Source organism: Podarcis cretensis (assembly GCF_951804945.1).
Source record: "Podarcis cretensis genome assembly, chromosome: 9".
NCBI lineage: Eukaryota > Metazoa > Chordata > Lepidosauria > Squamata > Lacertidae > Podarcis > Podarcis cretensis.
The window spans coordinates 58,036,704-58,063,123 of NC_137178.1; the positions used below are offsets into that span (position 1 = coordinate 58,036,704).

At 40.6% G+C, this 26,420-nt stretch overlaps 1 protein-coding gene across 1 annotated transcript in view; it reads left to right on the forward strand.

The window, feature by feature from the left end:
• TUSC3 (tumor suppressor candidate 3) overlaps positions 1-26,420 on the forward strand; it is a 130,837-nt gene that overhangs the window by 92,226 nt on the left and 12,191 nt on the right. Inside the window, exons 7-9 of the mRNA XM_079989812.1 lie at positions 4,927-4,990; positions 20,834-20,908; positions 22,776-22,866. Coding sequence (XP_079845938.1) covers positions 4,927-4,990; positions 20,834-20,908; positions 22,776-22,866 — 230 coding nt within the window. The remainder of the gene's footprint in view (positions 1-4,926; positions 4,991-20,833; positions 20,909-22,775; positions 22,867-26,420) is intronic.

Sequence of the window (26,420 nt, forward strand, 5' to 3'; positions counted from 1 at the left end):
AAAAAATACCAGAATATATGTGTTGGATAGAAAAAACAGGTGCCATTAGTTTAATAATAAAAAAAAACCTTCAGGGATCATCATTACATTTCTATCTTGTTAGCTTTATTATATATTTGTATCGCATATGGCTAGTATCCTATTACTGATAGTAACACACAGTTGATTTTTATATACTGAAATGGATCTTATTAGCATTTTTCTGGCAAGGAAAATGAATTAGTCAGCTAGCACTTGTGACTGCTTGAAAAACCTAAAATTCTTTACAGTGGATAAGAGTAAAGCCTTCTGAAGACAAGTGACTGTTACTAGAAAGAAAGTTGGCAATTCACTCTAAATGGCACCACTGTCGTATCAAGATTTAGGAGACAAAATCCTTGCAGTGTTGTAAGAAAAGATCTTTTGAAGCAAGTGACCTTTAGTATCAAGTTAATTCTTTGCTGAAGTCTGCCGGGCCCTTTGGCCATTGTGACTTGCTGTTGCAGTTACTTTGATCACAGAAATGGATTTGGAAAGTGGATCTGTTAAAAGTCCTTGAGTGAAGACTCTCTTGTAGCTGTACCTGAAGTTGAACTGATGTGATGGCAAGTGAGTATGCTAATTCATCCGACCGCCTTGAACATAAGTGCTCTGCACCATCTTGTCCAGCATCCTTTGCTCACATCGGCCAACTAGATGCATATGGAAAGCTCCTGTGCAGTAACTTGAGTGTAACAGCACTTTCCCCACCTGTTTCCCAACCAGCTTAATTGGATGACCCTGACTTCTAGAATTAGGAGGCAGAAATAAATTACCCCTATTCACTTTCCCCCCACCATGCAAAAACCTCTATCATGTTCTCCCCTGCTTGCCTTTTTTTCTAAGCAACAAAGCCCCAAGTGTTGCCCCCTTTCCTCATAGGGGAGCTTCTCAAAGCCCTTGATCATTTTTGTTGTCCTTTTTGAACTTTTCCCAGCTCTGCAGTATTCTTTTTTTAGATACAAGGGCCAGAACTAAACACAGTATTCCAAGTATCACCCCATCATAGATTTCTATAATAGCTTTAGTGGTACTGATAGTTTTGTTTTCAGTCCCTTTCATGCCATTCACCTTTTTTGCAGCTGACACACACTAGTTCAGCATCTTCATAAAGCTATCCACTATGACCCTAAGCTCTTGTTCCTGGTCAGTTACTGCCAGTTCAGACCCCATCAGCAAATGTGTGAAATTATAATGTCTTTGAAATTTATGTGACATTTTGCCACAGTATGTATTATTTTACATTTGCTTCCATTTTACTGCCCATTCACCCATTTGGGATAGATCCTTTTGGAGCTCCTCACAATTCCTTCTTGTTTTATCTGCCTTAAACAATTTGGTATTATCAGCAAACAAGGCTATGTCAATGCTCACCCATAACTCTACATCATTAATGAGCAACTGAAAAAACACAAGTCCTTGGCCGGCAGGGGGGGGGGGCGTGTCCCGCCACTTTTTACATCCTTCCATTGGGAGAAATGTCCCTGTTTTACACTCAGTTTCCTGTTTCTTAACCAGTTACTAATCCATAAGAGGATTTACCTTATTCCCATGAGTTGCTAAGCTTTACTCAGGGGACACGGATGAGGTGCTTTGTCATTATTATTATTATTATTATTATTATTATTATTATTATTTTGAAAGTCTTACATACACAATGGCACATCTACCTGTAGGCTTGTTGACACATCAAAGAACTCTTAAAGGATAGTGAGACAGGAGTTGCTCTTTTCTATGATTGGTAATTCTATATTTTGCACTGCTTTCCACCAGTTTTCCTAGAACAAACATTAAGCTAGCCAGCCTATAATTTCCCAGATTCTCCCAGATCTCTTTTTTCAAAAAAAATATTGATACGTTGGCCACTTTCCAGTCGGGTAGAGAAGCTGACCTTAGGGACTCGTTATATACTTTGCTAGAAGATTGGCAGTTTCATATTTGAGTTCTTTAATAACTCTCAGGTAGATGCACCCAGACCCCGGTGATTTGTTACTTTTTAATTTGTCAAATAAGGCTTAGCTTAGAACATTCCTCAGACTCCCTTCCAGTGAAAGTTAGTTCAGGCACAAGGATCTGCCCTACATTGACTTGATCTTTTTTTTCTTTTCTGAATTGGCCTTGAAAACATCACATGCAGGTTTCATTGTGAACGTAATTCAGTTCCATGTAGGATGCAGTATATATGGGACTGTGGGTCCTTCAGACAGAGAAGCCTTCTGGACCCAGCCTCTAAAAGAACATAATATGCAAGCTGCTCTGACTATGTTGGCAAGTGCTGCTCACATATGGTGGCACAATTTTTGGCTGTGTGACCTGTGCCTGTTGCTCCCGAGAGACGATGTGATTGTGCAATCTTCAACATGCGACCATTATGTACAAGAAGGGCTCCTAAGGATAACTTTTAGAGCATATGTCTTGCAAGACATTTTGAAATCACCACTGCTTCTTGATGCACTTCACCCTGGCTGCAAGCCCAGGAACAGTTGCACTAACTACTCCCAGCTCATCATTGCTTGAAACTGCCCCCAATGTATAGCAAATGCAGTACTAGGGATAGCATAGAAGTTTATCTAAACTTGGCTCAGATTCTAATTCAAGAGGTTTGCAAAGAAAGGGGGGGGGGGGAGAGAAACGCAAGTCCAAACCAAACTTAAATCTTCCAACCTCTGAACATCCTTTTGTAAGTGTTCAAAGTCAAAGTGCTCAGGAAAGGAAATCCTATGCTACTCATTTTTCCAGCCCCAATTCATACTAATAGAGATTTTGGAAGCTGGCCCATCTCTATAAAGAACCGGGGTACTGATCATCAAAAGTATTCCCGCTTCATTCTTCAAATCCAGTTCCATATATACTTGGGGGGGGGGGTTCATTATCTATGTTCACATTAATAAAAGCAGTAATCTGTGTGCTTTTTCATCTTAGGGAGTTGGTCATTTACATTTTGAGATAGATAGTTTTCAACTCCTGACAGGTACCTTAGGTGCTGTATACTTTGGTGCTATATGTTAATGGCTATGTAGATGCCCTAATTATCTTTCTGTAGGGTGCTTGATTTAATTTAGGCTTCATTAACTTTCATCCCTTGGGTTGACTTTCCTTCAGGTATCCTGAAATTTGATAGCATTGTAATAGGCTTTTATTTATTGGGTGGGGATTCCGCTTATAGAGGGACTGCATACACAGGAAGTTTAGTGTGGAGGTGGTGGTGCTTAGAGGAGCCTGCCAAAACTGAGGTATAAATTACAAGTTTTGGTTCTGTACAATATAATTTTGTACTGGAAGTGACTCCTGGGTTCCTAAATTATCCTTACAAATAATTATTCGCCAGCTGGTTTCCCAGCCCCACATCCTCTTATCAGTGCTCCTACTTTACTTTAGTTTTCTGCCAGCTGTTCGCTGTCGCATGCTGTGAGCCTATTGTAACTCACTGTTAGAGCATCTGTTTTGCATTACACAGTTCCAGGTTCAATTCCCAGTATTTCAGGACTGGGAGATACCCCTGACTGAAATCCTGGGGAGCTGGTGCCAGTTTAGGAGGGCCTGAGCTACATGCACCCTCATCCATACCACAGTCACTTAAATCTAGAGTGACAGCAGAACAAGTGCAACACATCTTTTTCATGCAGTGTAGCATCATGTCACCCAAAGGCTCTTCTCTCTCCTCCCCCCCCTTTCTGCCTTAAAGACAAAAGGTCTAGAAGATCTGCATAGGCAGCTGTCAAAGCAGCAGTAGATTTTATTTCATATGTAATAAACGTATACCTCACAATTAATGTAATCTGCATGCTTTGGATGTACATCATCTATGAAAAGTGTAAAAATTAACTTTCTGGTAAATGGTCAGTTAGTGGACCAGGAAAACAGCAGGTCACCGTCACTGGGAAATGAAAATGTGTTACAAGATATTTGAAGTTATAGCATAAGAAGGCCACTGATCCCTCAGTACAGTGGAACCTTGGGTTACGTACTGTCCTCTTTACAAACACTTCGGGTTACGAGCTCCGCTCATCCGGAAGTAGGTTTTTCGGGTAGTGAACTTTGCCCCGGGATACGAGCAGAAGTCGTGTGCCAGTGACTGGGTGGCAGCAGGAGGACCCATTAGCGAAAGCGTGCCTCAGGTTAAGAACGGTTTCGGGTTAAGAACGGACCTCCGGAACGAATTAAGTTCATAAATGGAGGTACCACTGTACATAGAATTGCCCATGACATGAGTGGATCCCTTTGTCCTTTTGGATGAATGAAATAAAGTGCCCCCTCCCGCCTCACTGAATGACAAGTATTTCAACATATGTGAACTCACTTCTTCATCCTGCCATTTTCTAATTGGTCTTGTTCCTCTGCCTAGTCCCTCCTCAACCTTTACACAGTGTCTTATCTGGAAACATTTTGAAACATCATTCTGAGACTTTTGTGTATTTTTAATGGTTTTGTGGCTTTTTTTTTTTTTTAATGGAACCAAGTATGGAATCTCCCAGGAAGGGTAGCACACAAGGGCCAGGCTAAAAATTCAACTAGCTGAATAATTCCCAGTACCTGCTGTTCAATATGTGGGTTTTGATCTGTGTCAGTGCTACAATTCTGATTAAAGCTCAGGAAATTGACAGACAAACACTGCTTTAAGAATTGCCTTCTAGGATTAGGCAAAGGCACATCTAGTCCAATCAAATGCCTTTGGGAAGGCCACCAACAGGGAGTGGTGGCAGCAGCCTACCCCTTTTGGTTATCTCCCATACTTGTTCTTTGGCTTTAAGCAAGAATTTAGAAAGGTGCAGCTCTACAGCCATGTTTATGCACCTCTGTCATCTCTCTGTATTACTTTGTACTTTGTACCCTGCTAATTGTATCCTTTTAAAAATCCTTTGTATGTGCTAATCTAATACTTACTCTCCCTTTCCCTCCATTTCTCAGAGTTACATTCATGGAAGCAGCCAAGCACAATTCGTTGCAGAGTCTCATATTATACTGCTCCTGAGTATCCTTCAAATGTTGATGGATGGAACAAGGCAAGCTAAGCAGAGTCTGCTATTACGTGAAATTGCACTGACAGTGAATATCACTGAGGTTTTGAACAGGTATTGCGTTCCCTGCCTATTTGCTATGTGATTAAGATGATGCCCAATAGCTTGGGGGGTTCTATGTGTAGAGAAAGGTGGGTGTTTTTGTTGTATACTGCTAACTGGTTACCTAGTGCTGTGTTGCGTATTGTTTTTCCTTTGTAACAGAAACCAACTATGTTGTGTTAAACTATGGATCAGCTCAGGATGTCAGCAGTGATCATCAAGTGACAAGATCATCATTTTAATCTTTTGCTAAACTTGTCGTTATTGCAAGGATAGGGAACCAGTTGCCCTCCAGATATTGTTGGGTTGCAACTCTCATCATCCCCAACAATTTGGTGTCTAGTAACATCTGGAGAGCAAATAGGTCTTCCTTTATCACAACAAAAGACTGTATTCCTAGTTGAAATGTGGAAGCAAGTCTCATTGGAAGCATATTTCCCCCACCCAAAACACACATGCCATTGTACATCTCTTACACCTTCTCCACACAAATGAATGGGTGGATAATAATAATTAATAATAATTTATTATTTCTACCCCACCCATCTGGCTGGATCACAAGGATGGGGTATATATAATCTACAAGCAGTGATCATTTTGTGCAGGGATTCTGTTCCTTTCCCCTATGCATGTCGGTAGAGCATGCATAAGCATGCTCTGGCCCTCCCCTGTTCCACCCCCATTTCACCCTCATTCTGCCTTCTTCCAGGTCCAAAAGGACCCGCACATCAGCGATCATGTGTCAATTGGATGGGCCTAAAATTGTCATTCCTTGTATATACCCAATTAGAAAACAAAGTCTATATAAAATGGGATGGATGTGCATAAGCACAACACCAACTCTAAGGACCTAGACCCATTTGAACGAATCCTTCTCTTTTAATAGGTTCATCAGTCAGGTAATAAAGTTGGCTGTATGGTTATGCTCCCCAGTAGCAAAAAACATGGGGCAATGCTTTTTGATGCAGAGAAGTCACTGGTGTTGACATCCATCAGTCTTGAGACACAGTGGAGTGTGTCTTTGGGGGTGAAGTCAAACAGCTGTGTTAGCAGCACCAAAGTGACCTCCTCAGGGCAAAAGCCTGGGCAGTGTGTATGGAGGTCCTGGGTCATCATATTACAGTTGCAGGAGATTTTAGAAGGAATTATCTTACTTGTATTACAGAGTAATTATAACTGATTGTGTGTTCTGCCCAAGCTCCCATATTAACCTATATCTACCACAACGTTCCTAGTACCATTAGGAAAATCTGAGAGTTCCTAATATTTTGCTGTTTGCTGTCAAAATTTCCCAATTTTCACCATTAATAGTATACATCAGAAATGCTGCACAATTTGAGGATGGTGTGGAAGATGGGGGGGGCAGTTTTCCAGTGGATTCTGGTCCTCATACTGGATTCTCTCTGAGAACTACTTGAGGTATTCCCTGCTGTATTGGGGACTGTGCATGGAATATTCTCTGACTCACCAAAATGTATGGGGAGTCCATGGTTCTGTGGAACTATGGATGTGTTAAAGACAACTGTTGTTTTATGAAACTCCCTTGTGCGCTGTTGTTTTCACCCCATGGATCGGGCAGATACTTCACAACTAGCAGTTCCAACTTCATACATTACCATAAGTGGGAAATATTAGGGCGAGGGAATAGTTCCTGATCAGGAAGTAGTAGTCTTGAGGCTTCCTTGATGATTTGCAGGTTCCCAACATAGATTTTCAATTAGCTTCCAACTTTTACCAGTGTTTCTAATTCAAATGTTTCTGTCTCTTTGGGTGGATAGAGGGTGGTCATCAAAGGACCCTTAAACAAATTTTCTATAGAGGAGAGTCCCAAGGGGTTCAGTGAACCCTGACTTTCAATAAATGTCATCAGACTTACAGTAGCATTCAAAGCCAAGTTGCCAAGGAACCTTTCTTTACTGGCCTGACACATCCTTCTCACGGCTTTCTAGTTTGAACAGAGGATTTAAACTAGCACGTCCCACAAGAGTTTTTGAAGGTTTTATTTCATGGCTCAGTACTGTCAACTGAAATTTGTGATGCAAAGAGGTTATGCAAGCCGTGTGAAGTCTTACATATGGATTTTTAACAGTTACGCTTGGAAGAGTTTGTTTCCATTATCCTTTATGTACCAGCAATAATTATTAGCTGCGCTGTTGTTTCTGTTTGTCTATTCAAAAATGTTTTGCAGTAAAGAAGAAAGTAACAAAATATCACTTTCCCCGATAATGCTGTTGAATTTCTCAGTGTTTTATGAAAAACGTATTGTTGAATTTTAATATGCCTTTTGCCTTGTCTCCAGTGGGAGGAGTCACCCCTCTCGTACCAGACTGGCCCTGCCTATAACGGAAGGTAGTTGGGGTCCTTACTTTGTACTTTTTCAGCTTTTCTAATCAGCTTATGATTATTATAAATTTTTAATTTTAACTTTTGGTATTTGTTTGTGTTTTGTTTCACTTTGCTTTCTTTTTTTCTGTTGTTTTTTTTAAAGGTACCGTATTTTTCGCTCCATAGGACGCACTTTTTCCCTCCTAAAAAGTAAGGGGAAATGTGTGTGCATCTTATGGAGTGAATGCAAGAGGGAGGTGGGCGAGAAAAGCCCCAAGAGCCACACACATGCTCCACGCGGCTCATGAAAGGGAGCACTGAGCAGAGCCTGGGATGCATACAGGCTCTGCTCAGCACTCCCTTTAAATATTGTTTTTCTTGCATTCCTCCTCTAAAAACTAGGTGTGTCTTATGGCGCGAAAAATACGGTAAACCACTTTGAGGGCCCTCATTTGTTCCAAAAGGGGATAGAAAATGTTTAAGCAAAACTCTGTCCATAAATGGCTAATGCTAGGAGGGATTTGGGGGTGGCAGCCACAGGCAGGTGTGTACTGTTGAGCCAACAAATGTGAGCAGAAGCATTTCAGCTTTAGTTTTCTCTGCAATGTGTTTGTGCACAGTGCTTCTCAGGTAGTGCAAGCTTACTTGTACGGTGCTATCCAGGCATGGTGCTGTAAGCTTACAGGGATTGCCCTCCCGCTTCTCCTGCCTTTTCTATCTAGCAGGTTTCTGTACAATATTGAGCATCATGCCTGTTTCATTTACGTCAAAGTAAATCCAGGGTAATTCTGTCAAAGTGTATTCATTTAGGCCTGTCTAAAGCTTGCTTAAGGGATAACAAGGCTCAATAAGTCAGCTTCCTATTGCACAGCAATATTTGGAAAAGCAAACTTGCCAAAATGTGGATTCTGTTCCCAGGAAAGGAATAGATGGGTTTCCACCCCTTGGTTTCTTTTACATACAGTGCATCCAAGGACAGATATTTTCAGGGGAAGAAACATTAATGCTGAACGCAGTTTGAGAATTGTTTTTTAGATTTGGATCGCTTCTAATCTGTCATTATAACCACAGTGTAGTGCCATTTTTCCTCAGCATCTGTTCTCATTTATCTTAAACTGGCAAAGCCCTGTTTTCCTTTCTAAGAGCAACAGTAGCTTGTTATCAGGTGCAATTGAGAATGAAGCTTTATGTACTGTAAACATATTTGTCACCCTCTCAGTTGGATGATCATTGCCTGAAGGTGCTGTATGTAATTTTCACAAATAATAGTTTGTGGTTTTAGGCAGACTTATATCAATATTTTGGCTGCCCTGAGTAGCTTCCTTTTGGAGGGGTGGTGCTTGGGTTTTTTTAGAAAGCCATCAATAAATCATCCCAGGAGCTGAGATGCGTTTGCGATAGACTGAACTATATGAAATAAAACAGAATGACTGTATTGAAACGACTGTTACATATTTGTTCAGTACCAATGTTCTTAGAAGCTCATCAAAGACCTTAGTTTGTGCAGTCAACATATTTCATCATCTTTCCATCATTAAGTACCTGGATAAAGATGCATTGGTGGTTTGCTGACAGACATTGTAGGAAAGAAAGAGGGGGAGGCATGTTGATATTCACAAAAGTAAGGACGAAAGCACCTTTTCTATCAGAATGCATTCAATTGTATTTCTAAACAATGCATTTCAAAAATGACTCTTTACTTCAGGCATTGATCTGAAAACAATCATAGACACACATCATGCATTACATTAATTATTCTTCAACTCTGAGAATAATTAGACCATAGAACACAGATTCTCAAATAGAAGCTTCTTAGGATAATTACTTCACATTTCAATGGTAAACATACATTCTTCATGTCAGGAATGGGATAAAGAGACTTGTTATGCTTCTGCCATTTAAAAGCTGAATACTAAAGCAAAAAGACTTCTTAAACTGCAAATCGCAAATATTTTTTGCCTTTTGAGCTCTTGTTTAGATTGCCCATCCATATCTTGATATTACTCACTTCCTTATTCCAGAGCTTCTTGAGACAAGATGGAAATCTTTCTGAACTCCCCATACTTTAAAAACAGAAAAACTGAAGAACCAAATTGACTAAACTAATCCATTGACAACTGCTAGTTGGTATGACTCACTTATTCCATAGAAGAAAAGTTCTTCGGACTATAGGTAGAGAAATCTCATGTTGAAATACTCCCGCTTGGAAGAGAGAATGTTTTTTTATAAATAGAAAACTAGTACACCGAGAAAAGATTTCACTAAAAACAACCAAGAAGCAGAACAAAACACATGTTTTAGTTTTTTGAGTGTTTCAATATGTGCCCCCCCCCCACCGAAAAATAACCTGTAACCAGTTTTAGAAACTCAGATACACAATTTAATTCCCAAATAGCACCTTAAACCTAGGTTGCAAATGTCTAGGCACCTTTTTTCTTCATTATTATCATCATCCTCATCATTTCTATACCGCTTTATATTTTAAAGAAAACATCTCAAAGCAGTTTACAAACACATTAAAACATCAAATAAAACAATCCAGAATAAAACAAATTCAAGCTTCAAGGATAACATTTCTGATCCTTCTCTAAGTGACATTTTGCTTTCCCTCTTTTTATCTGCTTACTAAATTTTTATAGCTGCCCCATAGCAGAAATACTCTAGGATGCTGGATGGTGTAGTGGTTAGAGTGTCAGCCTAGGACCTGGGAGATCAGGATTCAAATCCCCACTCAGTCATGAAACTCACTGACCTTGGGCCAATCACAGTCTCTTAACCTACCTCACAGGGATGTTGTAGGGATTAACTGAGGGGAGGGGTGAACCATGTACTCCTGGGAGGAAAATGTGGGCTATAAGTTCAATGAATAAGCTCTTCTGCTTACCTGGTTAAGGAAGTTGGAGGGGCCAGCCAAATGGAGATGTCAGTTGCCAATCTGGCAGCCAGAGATCTCCACGTGGTCGCAATTAAACCTGCGCCAGTTGCAAAATGTGCCTGGTAACAGTGTCATCTAGCAAAACCTGCAACTGTCATTCTCCTGTTCTTGATTCAAACTTTAATACTTGGTCCTAACTACAATAAATGGGGAAAGTCTGTTTTAAAACAAACATACATTTGGAGTTCACATTCGGAACATAATTTCCTCCCCTACTTGTCCTTGATATTTCAGCCTTCTCATTATTTGAATGTCTTAGTAAATGAAGGAAGGGAATGTTGTTGTTTTTTATTTTTATTTTTTTTAATAAATGTTTATTAAGATTTTTTAAATACAAATTCAAAAATAATCACCAATATAGCATATATCATAGCATATTTTCAAAACCTCTTTGGACTCCCTCACATCTCCCGCTCCCACTTACATCATCTTAAGTTTTAACCAGCAAATTATCGTCTTATTTAAATTCTTAAATCCCATTCTTTTAAACATAATCTAATCGTTCTCCCAATGGTTTATATTTTCCTCGATCTACTTATCATCCTAATTCCATCTAATTTAGTGGTGGTCAATTATTTGTGATCTAGCATCCTTCTTAACATTCAACCAAATTACAATACTTTTTTAAATAAGCCTTAAATTTCTTCCAGTCTTCTTCAACCTTCTCTTCTCCCAGGTCTCGGATTCTGCCAGTCATCTCGGCTAGTTCCATATAGTCTATCAGCTGCATCTGCCATTCTTCCAGTGTGGGTAAATCTTGGGTTTTCCAGTGCTTAGCGATAAGTATCCTTGCTGCCGTTGTTGCATACATAAAAAATGTTCGGTCCTTCCTTAACACCTTCTGGCCGACAATACCCAAAAGGAAGGCCTCTGGTTTCTTAGTGAAAGTATACTTAAATACCTTTTTCAGCTCATTATATATCATTTCCCAGAAAGCCTTCACTTTAGGACAAGTCCACCAGAGGTGAAAGAATGTTCCTTCATTTTCTTTACATTTCCAACATTTATTGTCAGACAAATGGTATATTTTGGCAAGTTTAACTGGGGTCATGTACCATCTATATATCATTTTCATTACATTTTCCTTCAAAGCATTACATGCAGTGAAGTTCAACCCAATGGTCCACAACCTTTCCCAGTCCTCAAACATAATGTTGTGCCCAATATCCTGTGCCCACTTTATCATAGCCGATTTAACCATTTCATCTTGTGTGTTCCATTTTAACAGCAAGTTATACATTCTTGAAAGTATCCTAGTCTTAGGTTCTAACAGTTCTGTTTCCAATTTCGATTTCTCTACCCGGAACCCTAACTTTTTGTCATTTTTGAAAACTTCGTTAATCTGAGCGTAATGTAACCAGTCTCGCACTTTGTCCTTAATTTTCTCCAAACTCTGCAATTTCCAATTGTCTCCATCTTTTTCTAATATTTCCCAATATTTTGGCCATTTGGCCTCCATATTGGGTCTTTTTCGGGCCTTAGCTTCCAGCGGTGAAAGCCACCTTGGAGTTTTATTTTCCAGTAAGTCTTTGTATTTTGTCCAGACATTAAACACTGCTTTTCTGACAATATGGTTCTTAAAGGCCTTATTGATCTTAACCTGAATGTTGTTGTTTTTTAATCCTTTCCTCTCATTCCCCACAACACATGCTTCTTGTGTCTCTCTCCGCCCCACACAAACACCCTAGAAATTAGATAACATTTCTTCCTACTGCCAAAAACCTGCATCTATTCTCCACACATTTTTTTTACCCTAAGCTGTTCACAATGCTTGCTTAGGCTTTCTCGCACCAGAACGCTGAAGATTAGCAACTGTAATCTGTGCTGTTTTCATACTTGCTGTTGCAATAACATTCTACTTAATTCGGCTCAAGTAATAAATATTTTCTTTATCAAAAGACTTTTCCATTTAAGCAATGTATTTGCTTGTATAGCAAGTGATAAACCTGAAGGTCATTACTGTGGGGATTTACAATAACCTGCAGGGTTCCTCCTCCCCACTCCCCAATAATTCTTTTCTAAAATACAGTTAATGCAGATAAAATGTTGGTAACTAAGCTACGAAAACTATTTAGTTTACTAATGAGGTATTTTAAGGTCAGTTTTAACACAGAAGTGTCTTGCTGCATAGGCTGAACTTCAAGAGAGTCTGGGTATAAAAATTGGTAGCGTTGATAGCACTTAGCTAATATAAACTTTAAAAAAAAAATAGTTCCCTGCCCTTGAGAAGCTTCCAATGGGAGAGGTAATGGATAAAAGGAAGAAGGTATGACTGATGAGTGGAATATCAGCCAGCAAACATATTGGCATGTTTGGCTAACATAAGGCAACATAAGAAGCTGCCTTATAGCAAGTCAGTATTAGCTAAACCAGTGTTTCTCAAACTTGGGTTTCCAGCTGTTTTTGGACTACAACTCCCATCATCCCTAGCTAGCAGGACCAATGGTCAGGGACGATGGGGATTGTAGTCCAAAACCAGCTGGAGACCCAAGTTTGGAAAACACTGAGACTGGCAGAAGATCTCCACGTTCTCTAATCGGAGTCTTTCCCAACTCTACCTAGAGATTCCCAAGGATTAAACCTGGGAAATTTTTCACCTAAAGCATGAGCTGTATCACTGAGCCATTGGCCTTCTCCAACTGAAAAGGAGCCTAAGGCTTCACAAAGCTTAGTTCTGAAAGGGACTTGAAGGAAAAGAGAGGAATATAGCTGTTCAAATGTTTTGAGGTGACCTTCCGTATATAAGAGACAAGGAAAGTGGGCAGTCATTTTTGGGTGTGGCAGGAATGGAAGAATAAAGCTTATAACTGGAGGAAAAAAACAACCCCATAAGAATAGCCAAACCAAATAAGCAGCAGAATATGGAGAATAAATAAATAAAGGAAAAGATACTGGGGGAATATACTTTCTCCTTGGGTGACCATATACTTCCGTTTCCACTTCTCTGAAGTGTTGACTACAAAACATTTCTTTCTTCAGAGAACAAATCAATGTTTTCTCTCCTCTACTTCACATACTTGGGGATTTTTTTAAAAGTGTAATTGTAATCCGTGTCTCAACTTTTATTTTGGGTTCTCATTTTCAAGCTTTTCAAAACCTATTTTCTCCAACCAGTTTGATTGGCACCTTTCTAAGTAGCCCAGGTGTTATCTCACCGAAAGGGAAAGATCTGAAAATCAGTGGTCTATCATCCAGTCAGCTGTAGTTCCATCTTCTGCTTGTTGTTGCTGGACCGGGCTGAAATGGATTTTAAAATCTTTACCTTCACGGGTCTGATGGCTTTAGATAGAATATAAGTTCTCAGCTTCAGAGATCATCAGAAACAGTCAAGCTTCATAAGAGCTTATCTTGAGGGTGGTTCCTTTAGAAAAACAACAACATCCTTAAATTTACTGCTTAATATTTCAGTTGGAATTATGTCTCCTGATTAGTGCTAAAGACAGGTGACAAAGGCCCTTGTTTTCAATAATTACACTTTTCTAAATGGTGTAGAAAATGACTGAATATCTGATTGTTCTACAAGTTGATGGTGCATCTGGTCCAACTACCTCTGGAGAGCCACAGTTTTCTCGGCCCTGTCCTAAGTGATCTAGGGGCCATAGTAGTTCAAGCACCTAAAAAGTAAGTTATGTCATATACGATGGTAGATGGTTCTCTACAACAGTGTTTCCCAACCTTGGGCCTCCAGCTGTTTTTGGACTACAACTCCCATCATCCCTAGCTAGCAAGACCAGTGGTCAGGGATGATGGGAACTGTAGTTCAAAAACAGCTGGAGGCCCAAGGGAAACACTGCTCTACAATGTCCCTGGGAACGTGTAGTTCAAATTTGATCAGTGTCAAAGCTGTTGAAGAAGTCAACAATATACCGTATTTTTCGCTCTATAAGACTCACTTTTTCCCTCCTAAAAAGTAAGGGGAAATGTGTGTGCATCTTATGGAGCAAATGCAGGCTGCGCAGCTATCCCAGAAGCCAGAACAGCAAGAGGGATTGCTGCTTTCACTGCGCAGCGATCCCTCTTGCTGTTCTGGCTTCTGAGATTCAGAATATTTTTTTTCTTGTTTTCCTCCTCTAAAAACTAGGTGCGTCTTGTGGTCTGGTGCGTCTTATAGAGCGAAAAATACAGTATGTGTTAAATATATTTTTTTCTAAATCTGATGCCCTACACACACACACATGTGCGCGCGCACCCACCCACACACACACACACACACACACTGTGCTGACTGCTGTTAAACTGAAAAATATGACAGTTCTGTGCAGTGTGTAGTTCATATGTAAGCTACTGCCATGTGCAGCCTTTGACTTTTCAGTGCTCTGCAGCAAACCTCCTAACAATTTGCAGATCTGTGAACTGAGTGCCTAGACAGGAGCGGCAGGTTGAGACAGATTGAGCACTTGAGTCAAGCCTAAGCGTACTAGACTATCAGAGATTCAGAATTTGAAAGAAGAGCTCTAAAGCTAAGCAAACATTTCACAGGAACAAATTCTAATGACTAGTCCTGCAATGTTTTAAGCTGCAGCATTAAGGGAATTAAAAAGTGTGGTAGTCAAAAGTTGCAGAAAGTTCTCCAGTAGGTATTCAGATCTGATTTGTCTGGCTTATGACACAATACACCTGTTAATTGATGACCCGCAACTGTTTGTCTGAGTGCACTAGGAATAATTTTTTTCTGTATAAGAGGGTGCAGAAGAGGCCTCAATTATATCAGATCATTTCTCGGTGGCTGTTTCACAATGGTGTTCTAATTCTGTTGAATTACTAGGCAGAATAGCTCTGTTGCAATTTCTGGCATTCAAGGACATTGCTACCCCCAACCCCCGAATTCTAGCAGAGCATCAGGTGGGATGTGAACCACTTCCTATCTTCTGCAGAAGGGAACATTCGGGTTGCATGTTGCTAGGGGATGATGTATCTCCCATCTCCACCATGCTTAAAGCATATCATGTTAAGGAGTCTCCGGCAGCATATAAAACCAGTTGTTTTATAGTTCGGGCTGTAAATATGCTTTCTACTCCCAGCTGGTCAGAGTGCCTTTTGTGCCTTTCTTGGCAGGTACTGGATGGTGCCAATCATGGTGAGAGAATAGACTGAGCAAACTGACAGCTGCCCTGTGGAGACCTAATTGACAGGTTCCTTCAGCTGCTGCTCTTAGCTTGCTTTTAGACATCAGGAAATGGCAGGAGCTTGAAGAGGCTTAGCCTGGAAGTTGCTACTGGCGCCTAACTCTTGACATGCTGCATTGCCGCCACGGCACACTCCTCCCAAAGGATGCTGCTATCTCTTGAGCCAGTGCCAGCCACTGCTGAAAGGGGGGATTATGCAACTATCAGGAGTCTCTGAGTGTAGGGAAGCTGGCCGCGTTCTTCGCCTCGTTGGCCACGCTTCCAGCCGCTGACCTCTTCCATGGTGCCAGGGTTTGATAAATGTTGGTAATTATTATCCTATGAATAAATGGATTCAATAAATAATGACCTGGGTTAGATTCGAACCCATCGTGGAGCTTTAGCTTTAGCCTAAAGCTCATCTTCTACAAATTAAAATGGGTACTTGAAGTGGCCAACTCTTAGTGAGCCAATGGCCTTTTATTTATTTATACGTTCGTAATTTATTTGCTCGGGATATCTCGGCTCAGATGTAGCATCTGGTTTTTCAGTGAGATTTTACTTTTTCAATTTTCCAGCTGAGTTGCCTGAAGGACAAGGAGGCCAAGTGTCTGCCCGTTTACATACAATGAATGAGCAACTCTGCCAGTTTTATTTTCCTGCCTTTTTAACTACATGGCCAGAAGTGCCAATGCCCCTTGCATCACTGAAGGTCATTTCCTTAAGTTTTGGATTTCAAATGAAACAGTGGCTGATAGCCAATGTGAGTCAGTCATACTCGAGGTAGGCCCGTTGAAATCAATAGGCCTAAGTAAATCTCACCATCTATCTGATTTAAGTAAGTACCTCTGGATCATAGCCTACCTTCCAACCCAAACTGAGGTTTCAGAAAGAAAGCAGCTATCTTTTAAGAACTGGCCCTCCCATTGCACTGCCCATTTCTGGAAGCCTCAGCCCAGTATACCTGAAGGAGCGTCTCCACCCCCATCCTTCTGCCCGGACGCTGAGGTCCAGTGCCGAGGGCCTTCTGGCGGTTCCCTCATTGCGAGAAGCAAAGCTACAGGGAACCAGGCAGAGGGCCTTCTCGGTAGTGGCGCCCGCCCTGTGGAACGCCCTCCCATCAGATGTCAAAGAGATAAACAACTACCTGACATTCAGAAGACATCTTAAGGCAGCCCTGTTCAGGGAAGTTTTTAATGTGTGACATATTAGTGTATTTTTGGTCTTTGTGGAAGCCGCCCAGAGTGGCTGGGGAAACCCAGCCAGATGGGCGGGGTACAAATAATGAATTATTATTATTATTATTATTATTATTATTATTATTATTATTATTATCTGGAGGAGCAAAATCCTTCTGAAACTTCCTCCCCTGGTATTTACAGCTTCAAACAAAACATTGGTTCTACGAGTGTTTTATTAATGGCCAAAAACTTGTCTTCTGTTGCCTGCATGAGGACTAAAGTTTCTAAAGTTTAATGGATGCATTAGAAATCTTCAGTGCATCAGTGCAGCTTCTTACAGGTTTTCAGATGTCCCCACCACTTCCCCAAACTCTTTGCTTTCATTTTTTAAAATGTCAATTAAGCATCTACAAAGCAAGCAAGCAAAATGTTGGGTAACACTTTAAGCCAAATTTGGCAGATGCAAAGGTTCTTAGTCACTGTTGCTAAACAATCAGAAGGAAGGAATGTGAGACATTTCCTGTATCTTCCCTGCTGAAGAAATTTGTTCCCTTCCAACAGGAACAGCTTGCAGTGAGAAGTACAGGAACAAAGGGATTGGTGCCTTGTGTCTTTAATAGCTGAGTGGCTGGCATATATTAAGCAGGGCTAGCCTTTTCTAGTATGGAAATACAGTTGTGGGGAAAGCTTTACCTTCTGACTTCCTGCCTGCCTGTATTACTCATGTATGGCATCTTATTTCTTTTTAGTCCCTGCGCAGCCACTTGTAACATTCTGAATGCTGGGGGGAAATTGCTGAGGATGAAGTTTCAATTCAAGCTACATTTGGATGAACTTTAACTGAAATAGTTTGGTTTATAAAAGCATAAACTGGGACTAGTAAATTGTTGGGTTGAAATAAACGACAGACGAATGACAAGTGTCATATGGGAGGCATCTCTCGAGCATGTCTCGGGGAGTCCCTTTTATTGAATATTACAGCATTGCCACATACGTGCTTGTTGCTGATTGGTTAACACAAATACAATGCAAGGGTTGCATATAGACATTAATCATCAATAGATTAAAGGTTGGGAAAGGGAACACAGAATTGGACAGGCGTGAAAACCTCCTTATTAAACTATTACTAGTGACTGATATATAGCATTCATCCGTAGATGTGGTCAACCAAGCACTAAGAACAGGTCAGGATGCAATGTCTCATGAACTCAATGTGGACTGAACATTCTAGGGTGATGAAGGAATGTCTCAGCTTAAAATGGTTTAGCCAGAGTCATGTGTAGAAGCAAAACTTCCCATCAGTAAATTCCTTTTTGAACAGGATGAACTAGAACTAGTTCCTTTTCAAAATCAGCTTTCCAATCACTGCACCTGCCTAATGTCAGTAGTCAGGAAGTTCCAAGTACTTCCAAAATTCTTTCCTAAGAGTCCTGCTTTTTTGTGATTGATTTAGTGCCGCAACAGATTATCGGGTGGGTGTTGGGGATAGTTCTCCATCCCTCTTTAAAAAACAAATAAAAGCCTTCAATGGTTAGTTGGTTGATTGATTTCAAAATGTTTTGAACTGACAAAAATGATCCCAATTATTAAAGTGGCAGGTTTTTTTAAAAAAAATTAAAATAAAGTAGCGCAACTTCTTACAAACATCGCAGATGGCATTGCTTCTCATGTGGGAGAGAAGGAAGTATGTTGCCTGCCACAGCACATGTCTATCATCTAGAATGATTATTGTTTTTCATTAGAACTGTTGCATTTTTTCTCATAGCAAAATCAATTACATTTATGCATTTTCAACGCACACAATCAGCTAAGGCTGCAGTCTGTGCATACCCCTGCCCAATCCAATACAGGGACAATTTGGAGCCAACCCACTCCAGATGTGACTAACCCCAAACCAAATCAGGGGCCTTGCACAGTTTATAATTGGGATTTAAAACCCTGATTAAACATGCAGTCAGGAGGGAAGAAGAGAGAGAAGCATGCATACTTCCTTGCGTGTGTCTCTTTCTTCCTCCCTCTTCTTGGTGCCTGACTATCCTCCCCTTTCAATAACTGCAGATTGCCCTGGGTGTACCTGATGCAATCTAGGCCTGCCTCAACTCATTCTGGCTGATTGTGACTCCACAAGTCACCCTGATTCGACTCAGAAGCTAGGATTTTGATGGAGCCAGTTCATAGCTCTAATGTGTTTGTGCGTGCGTGTGTGTGTGTGTGTGTGTGTGTACACATTTAACCTGGGAATAAATCCCATTGATCTTAATGCAATTAATTTCTGAGTAGACAAATGTAGGATTGCACTGTAAGTGTAGGGAGACAGACCAATCTACATTCATGAAACCTGGACGTTCCTGTGTGCCTTCCAAATACTTAAGAGGATGTTGCCTGCTTGTATTTATATATATATATATATATATATATATATATATATATATATATATAATGAGTCCCTTATGAATTTTGAGTTTCACACAGTTATCTTTTTTACTATTCCCTGTAGACCTGTCAAGGAGACTAAATAAAATAAATAGAGAGAACAAGTAACCCTGTCAGTTTCCTGATACAAACTGGGAAGATAAGTAAAGATGATATGCCAAAATCACTTCATGTTTGGTGGGGAGACGGGGGCAGAATGTGGACAGCACTGTGATTAGAGCCAAAGATACACACAGAGGAATTAGCATTGACAGCATTTGCTTTGTTATGAACAGCAGAATTCAGGTATTTTTGGTATTTTTTAAAGTTTTGATAATCTTCAGTGCTACAAGAACTCCTCTGTTTTATGTTTGCCCATGGCAGAAGCCCCAAGCTGGTTGATGTTTTGGGGTTAGCATGGTAGAGATGACTTATGTTGAACTTAGTGCATGATCCAACCAGTCTTTGAACACTTTAAAACCCTGCTTGTTTTAATCAAAGAGAGTTAAGCACATACACGACTCTCTTCCTTTGAAAATTTATGGGGCTTCTTTGGGCAACCTGCATATATTTCGGCTGCCTATCATTCCACCTTTCACTCCACTAGCTCCCCAGGCAATGAAACAACTTGGGCTGGTCTACAACTCCCACACAGAAAAGTGGCAAGAGATATCCAGAAGTGAGAGCATAACTCGCTTCACCTTTCCACGCCACTCCCCCCCCCCCTAGCTCTTGGCAGTCTTAAGTTCACTAAACTAATTTAGACATGCTTTCTCCGGTGTCATTATTCGTGGATGTTGTGTTCTTAACAGCTACAGACTCATAAAAAGCTGCAATACAAAACTCCTAAAGTCAAAAAGTGCACTTTAGTTAATATAAGGTGTTTACAGTGAGCGTGGTGCCCAGTGGATAATTTTTGTTTAGTTACTACAGATACTAACAAGGCTATTAAACAGAGAAAGAAAAGAGGCTAAATTCTAAAATGGTAGACCTTTTTTGGGGGGTGGGGAGCTAGAAATGGATACAGCTCCCATGATACATCAATTGTTTGTCGACTGCTTAGAACAGATGTTAATTACAGTAGTAACAGTTGCTGTTCACGGATACGTTTTCAAACAATTATGTGAATGGCTTAGGATTCTGGCAAATTAGTTAAAATTATTTTATCATTATGTGCTTGTTTGCATTTGTAAAAGCTAGCAATTAAGAGTCTAAAAATGGCTAGTGAGTGAAAACACTTGCTGCTGCAGTGATTTTACTCTGTTCTTGTGGCACATTAGACAGATACTATCCATCTTGCAAACATTGGTTGGGAAACAGCATACTGTGTGCTATCTAAATGGCTTTAGTATGCATCAGTTAATCAGAGAATTAATGTAATTATTTTTATGCACCCTGTATCTGTCTCCTGGCGACATTCATTTTGTACTACCAGAATTGTTACATGGGTTTCCAGACATCTCATAGGTTTGCAGGCTTTACGATACTCACCTAATTTAACAAAGCACCATTAGTGTACTTGGATTCATTTAATGCTTTTGCTAGTCTAGTCCAACCAGTTACAGAAATCTAAAAGTAGGTAAGGGGAAAATAACTCTGAAAATGTGGAAGATACATAGAAATAATCACTAGTTAATGCATTCTTCTCTGAACAGCTCTGTGAACTTTTACAACCCATACACTGAATGTAATTAACCCTCTTTAAATCATAAAATTGATAACCCAAGTTTAAAGATGCACTGCTTAGCTTTGTAAGACTTCCGCATTTCTATTGTTTCCTTGACAACAATGATATAGATGCTGCTATCACCATGGGAATGGTTCTTTTGAATGAAGCTGCTACCTCCAAAGGAGATGTTGGGAAAAGGAGAAGTAAGATGTTTAATGTGGTTGGCCGATTTATGGTTGCTGTTCAGAGGTTCTGATTCACGCTTGATTACCGCATTCCACGTGGAAGCTCACAGATTCTCATACATATTTCACGAGCACTTGCAAATGCGTTTATTCATTTGTGAACATATTGGTGTGCTTTTGTGAATAGGCTTTTTTCTTTCCTGATATTATTTAATGACACAGGCAGGTATCCAAATAGCTGCTTGAGATATGTCTTTTCAACATCAGCTTGCTATATAGCATGAAAAATAGAAGTCTAAAACTTTGTTGTGCCCCTTGAACTACCTGTGCAGTTCTTTGGATACTAGTCCTGTTTGTGTGTGTAAAAGTGATGATGTTACTAAATAGGAAAGATTGGGTAATTAAAAAAAAAAAAAAAAAAGCATGTTTTCCAGATCGCTTTCTTCTGAGTTCCTGTTTAGGGCTGCAGTGAACATTCTTCTGTTGGGAATGTTCAGCTTGCAATAAATGGGAAGAGGCAAATTGGGAATTATTGTTACTATTATTTGTTCCTCACCCATCTGACTGGATTGCTTTGCCTCAGGCACTCTGGGCAGCTGGGAAGTGGGGGATGTGTACATGTTGGGAAGAGGGGTTGTCGTGTAGCGGGAGCAGAGTTTCACACACACACACACACAGTGTCCCCTCCAGAATGACGTTATGCCATGACTGAGCAAAATTCCAAGATGCATTGTGGGAGGGGGGGAGGGCAATAGGGGCTGCCACGCACCCATCCCAATTATGCCCATTGGAATGATGTTCTGGAATAAGGCTACCTCATGACACCACATTGTTCCAAGGGGGCATTCTGGAGAAGAAATTGTGGTTGTCAGAAGGTGGCCACCAGGAGCAGCAGTGCTGCTGTCACTATTTGTACTAGTTCTGAAACAAAGGTAAGAAAATGTTGCTCTCACTACCAGCTAATCCTCCCCAGTTTGTGAATAATCTCCACTCCTCTCTACCCTTAAAAGAAACAAAAACAAGTCCCTATGCATGCATTCACATTTAAGCAATAGTCTTACAGTCATCAGTACTCATGTAAAATATATATCTAACCAATGGGTGAAAGTTCTGTATGCAAAAAGTGATGCTTAGAGCACTGAGCCTGTATATCCTACATTTTCAATACCGTACAAAGTAAACTGATCTAAGTGGAAGAGAGCATGTTATGAAGAAAAAGTTCTGTTGCATTTCATTGTGCCCATGTCCTGCTTGTAGATGTACGATGCCATGTGTAGGACATGTGGGTTGGGCCAGAATTAGGTCCAGAAGCCCCCACTCCCCAGTTAAAGCCTCTTACCACCCTTCCAGTCTGGACCAGCCCTCCATGCCTGCAGTTGACTTCTAACATCCCATTCATGCAGTTGCTAATTCAGTGAATGACATTCTTCTAGTTTGGCCCTCAAGTGCATCTGAATTGGCTGAGTCAGCCAGCTCCTTTCATGAAAAATTACATGGCATGTGGATGCTGTGAATTTGCCAACCTGTGGCAATAGATAATTAAGATGTACTATTTTTTCGCCTGCCAAAGGGTCTGACGTATACACCTGAAATGATGTTCCCTGAAATACAGAATTCAAGTTTATTGCTTTCTCTGGGTACCCTGAGATGTTTTGTAGGTTGCCACCTTTAGTTCCCTTTTTCTTTTTAAACAACAATTTTCTTGTCATTTGTGATAACGAGAAAAGATAATCTCTTGGAATTCTGTTTTTTGTAAAAGGGTTACAATGTTATCTCAGATGATATAAGGATGATGCCTAGAGACATCCTAACTAACCTTGTATATTTCAATATATAAGTGATTGTACCTAATATTGAATATATCAGCTTTTTTATTTCCCCCCAGTTATATGCCTGGTGGGACTGGGTCTCGTCGTTTTCTTCTTCAGTTTCCTGTTGTCGATATTCCGCTCCAAGTACCATGGTTACCCATACAGGTAAGTCACACACAAAAACCCTATCCATGCAGATCGCCATTTTTCAGCCATCTGCCTGCTCCCAGCTTTCTACTTGGACATTAATGAATCCATGAACAGGTAAATTGTACTGGCATCTCTAGTGTTTATTTGGATTATCACTGCATAAGAACATAAGAAGAGCCTTCTAGATGAGGCCAATGGCCCATCTAGTCCAAAATCCTGTTCTCATAGGGGCTCAACGACTGCCTATGGGAAACCAGCAAGCAGGATTCGAACACAAGGGCACTTTCCCCTCCTGTGGTTTCCAGCAACTTCAAAACACACGCTTACTGCATTTTGGTTTTGCAGGACAGTATTACAAGTCCCTGTAGAAAGGTAAACAGTAAATGAAAAGTGGGAGTAAAGCGCCTTCTTGCAATGTGACATGTACTCTGGTGTATGAAACAAGGAAGTGCTTAATCTGCAAAGAGGGAGCTTGTGTAGTAGCTGATGCCAGCTTGTATGAGGCTAAACTGTGAAGAAAGCAGTTTCATCTTGTTAGTCATACCACATGAAGAAGTCTTCCTGCTTGAAGACACAACTGAAAAGGGGATTTCCAGGTAAACGTTGTATTCAGGTACCAAGCCCTGGCTTACAATGTTGCAAGGACATAGGATTTATTTTAAATATATTTTTTTCTGCAAACTCCACATTTTTTAAAGCATTTTGATAAGCTGAGAACTGCATTGCAGTATTCAGAGAAGTGTAAAATCTGATGGTATTGCTACAGTTCAATCTAAATATTATTCTGGGGGGTATGGACTATGTTTTGGAGTTTGCAAATTACTTGTGCCTCCATTATCCTAGGCTCTGCACATGAAGCCATAGGTTTTCCAGGTGTGTTCTGGCCCTGTGGTCCTTAAAGTATGTGAACAGTGATCAGTTGATGAATTCAGAACTGTACACGCTGGGTAAAAATAATGCACCATACTTAGCTGAAAAGTGTAACTTTGCAACATCCTTTCCCGTATCTGGAAACCAGCTGTTTGCTTAGAATGCTGTCTCCATTCATAGAGGAAATTAGCTATAGCTTCTGAATAATAGAAAGCAGCATTGCACTATTACAGAAATGTTCTCCTGCAAGTTCCTGCAGAAATGTGCTCTCACCCAAGTTTTTCACAGCAGCAAACGTGACCAGTATCAAAGAAAATGGAGCTGTCAGGTATTCCTTAGGAAATCAGAAAATTATAGTACAAAAATGAGAGAAAATTATAATACAGCATAAAGAAATCCAATTGCTCCTTAGTTTAATGCCACCTGAGGTATGGAGCATAGCACAACTGAAATAATAACAGGTTGGCTGTTTAAAAGTTTGCAAATACCATCAAATTCCATTAAGATTCTGTGCCTGCTACAACTGATGTTGGTGGCAAAATATAAATGCAGTATGAAAACAGTAGACAGTCGCCACACTGTAAGTTCAGATGACTTAAGTATGCATGTGGCATTCTGATGAATTTAAGTTGCAGACCAGTGCTGCTGTGTTAGGGCCAACATTCTGAAAAATATCATCCCATTCATACTGATTTAGGGCCTTTTCAGGACAAAGCGAACTGTTGTGTAGGTTTAAGATGATTTACTATCTTAAAGCAAGTACAGGGGGCTCTGAACTTGATCAGAGCAGTAGTTTGGAGGTAAGCTAGTGTTTAATCTTCACAATTTTCCTGATCTAAATTGCACCTTGAAGCTTCTATTAGCCATATAGGGTCTCTGTAGTTCTACTTTTCTCCTTTGGGGCAAATAGCAGCTTGGGGAGAAATGGTGTAGTGAAAAGGGGTACTGGGCAAAAGAGTTAGCCACAACTTTCTCTTCAGAGCCACTGATGTCAAATCCCGTGATTGTTTTTAAAGTATTTTAGAAGATATGATAGATTTCTTCCATCACATGGTGATTTCATAGAATCATAGAATCATAGAGTTGGAAGAGACCACAAGGGCCATCGAGTCCAACCCCCTGCCAAGCAGGAAACACCATCAGAGCACTCCTGACATATGGTTGTCAAGCCTCTGCTTAAAGACCTCCAAAGAAGGAGACTCCACCGCACACCTTGGCAGCAAATTCCACTGTCGAACAGCTCTTACTGTCAGGAAGTTCTTCCTAATGTTTAGGTGGAATCTTTTTTCTTGTAGTTTGGAACCATTGCTCCGTGTCCGCTTCTCTGGAGCAGCAGAAAACAACCTTTCTCCCTCCTCTATGTGACATCCTTTTATATATTTGAACATGGCTATCATATCACCCCTTAACCTCCTCTTCTCCAGGCTAAACATGCCCAGCTCCCTTAGCCGTTCTTCATAAGGCATCGTTTCCAGGCCTTTGACCATTTTGGTTGCCCTCCTCTGGACACGTTCCAGTTTGTCAGTGTCCTTCTTGAACTGTGGTGCCCAGAACTGGACACAGTACTCCAGGTGAGGTCTGACCAGAGCAGAATACAGTGGCACTATTACTTCCCTTGATCTAGATGCAATACTCCTATTGATGCAGCCCAGAATTGCATTGGCTTTTTTAGCTGCCGCGTCACACTGTTGGCTCATGTCAAGTTTGTGGTCAACCAAGACTCCTAGATCCTTTTCACATGTACTGCTCTCAAGCCAGGTGTCACCCATCTTGTATTTGTGCCTCTCATTTTTTTTGCCCAAGTGCAATACTTTACATTTCTCCCTATTAAAATTCATCTTGTTTGTTTTGGCCCAGTTCTCTAATCTGTCAAGGTCGTTTTGAAGTATGATCCTGTCCTCTGGGGTGTTAGCCACCCCTCCCAGTTTGGTGTCATCTGCAAATTTGATCAAGATGCCCTTGAGTCCATCATCCAAGTCGTTGATAAAGATGTTGAATAAGACGGGGCCCAAGACAGAACCCTGTGGCACCCCACTAGTCACTCTTCTCCAGGATGAAGAGGAACCATTGATGAGCACCCTTTGGGTTCGGTCAGTCAGCCAGTTACAAATCCACTGAGTGGTAGCATAGTCAAGACCGCATTTTACCAGCTTCTTTACAAGAATATCATGGGGCACCTTGTCAAATGCCTTGCTGAAATCAAGGTAGGCTACATCCACTGCGTTCCCTTCATCTACCAGGCTTGTAATTCTGTCAAAAAACGAGATCAGGTTAGTCTGACATGACTTATTTATCAGAAATCCATGCTGACTATTGGTGATCACAGTATTCCTTTCTAGGTGCTCACAAACTGTTTGCTTAATGATCTGCTCCAGAATCTTCCCTGGTATTGATGTCAGACTGACTGGGCAGTAATTATTTGGGTCCTCTCTTTTCCCCTTTTTGAAAATAGAGACAACATTTGCCCTCCTCCAGTCTGCCGGGACTTCGCCTGTTCTCCAGGAATTCTCAAAGATGACTGCCAGTGGTTCTGAGATCACATCTGCCAGTTCTTTTAATACTCTTGGATGCAGTTCATCTGGGCCTGGAGACTTGAATACATCTAAACTAGCCAAGTATTCTTGTACTATCTCCTTAGTTATTCTGGGCTGTGTTTCCTCTGCTGAATCATTTGCTCCAAATTCTTCAGGTCGGGCATT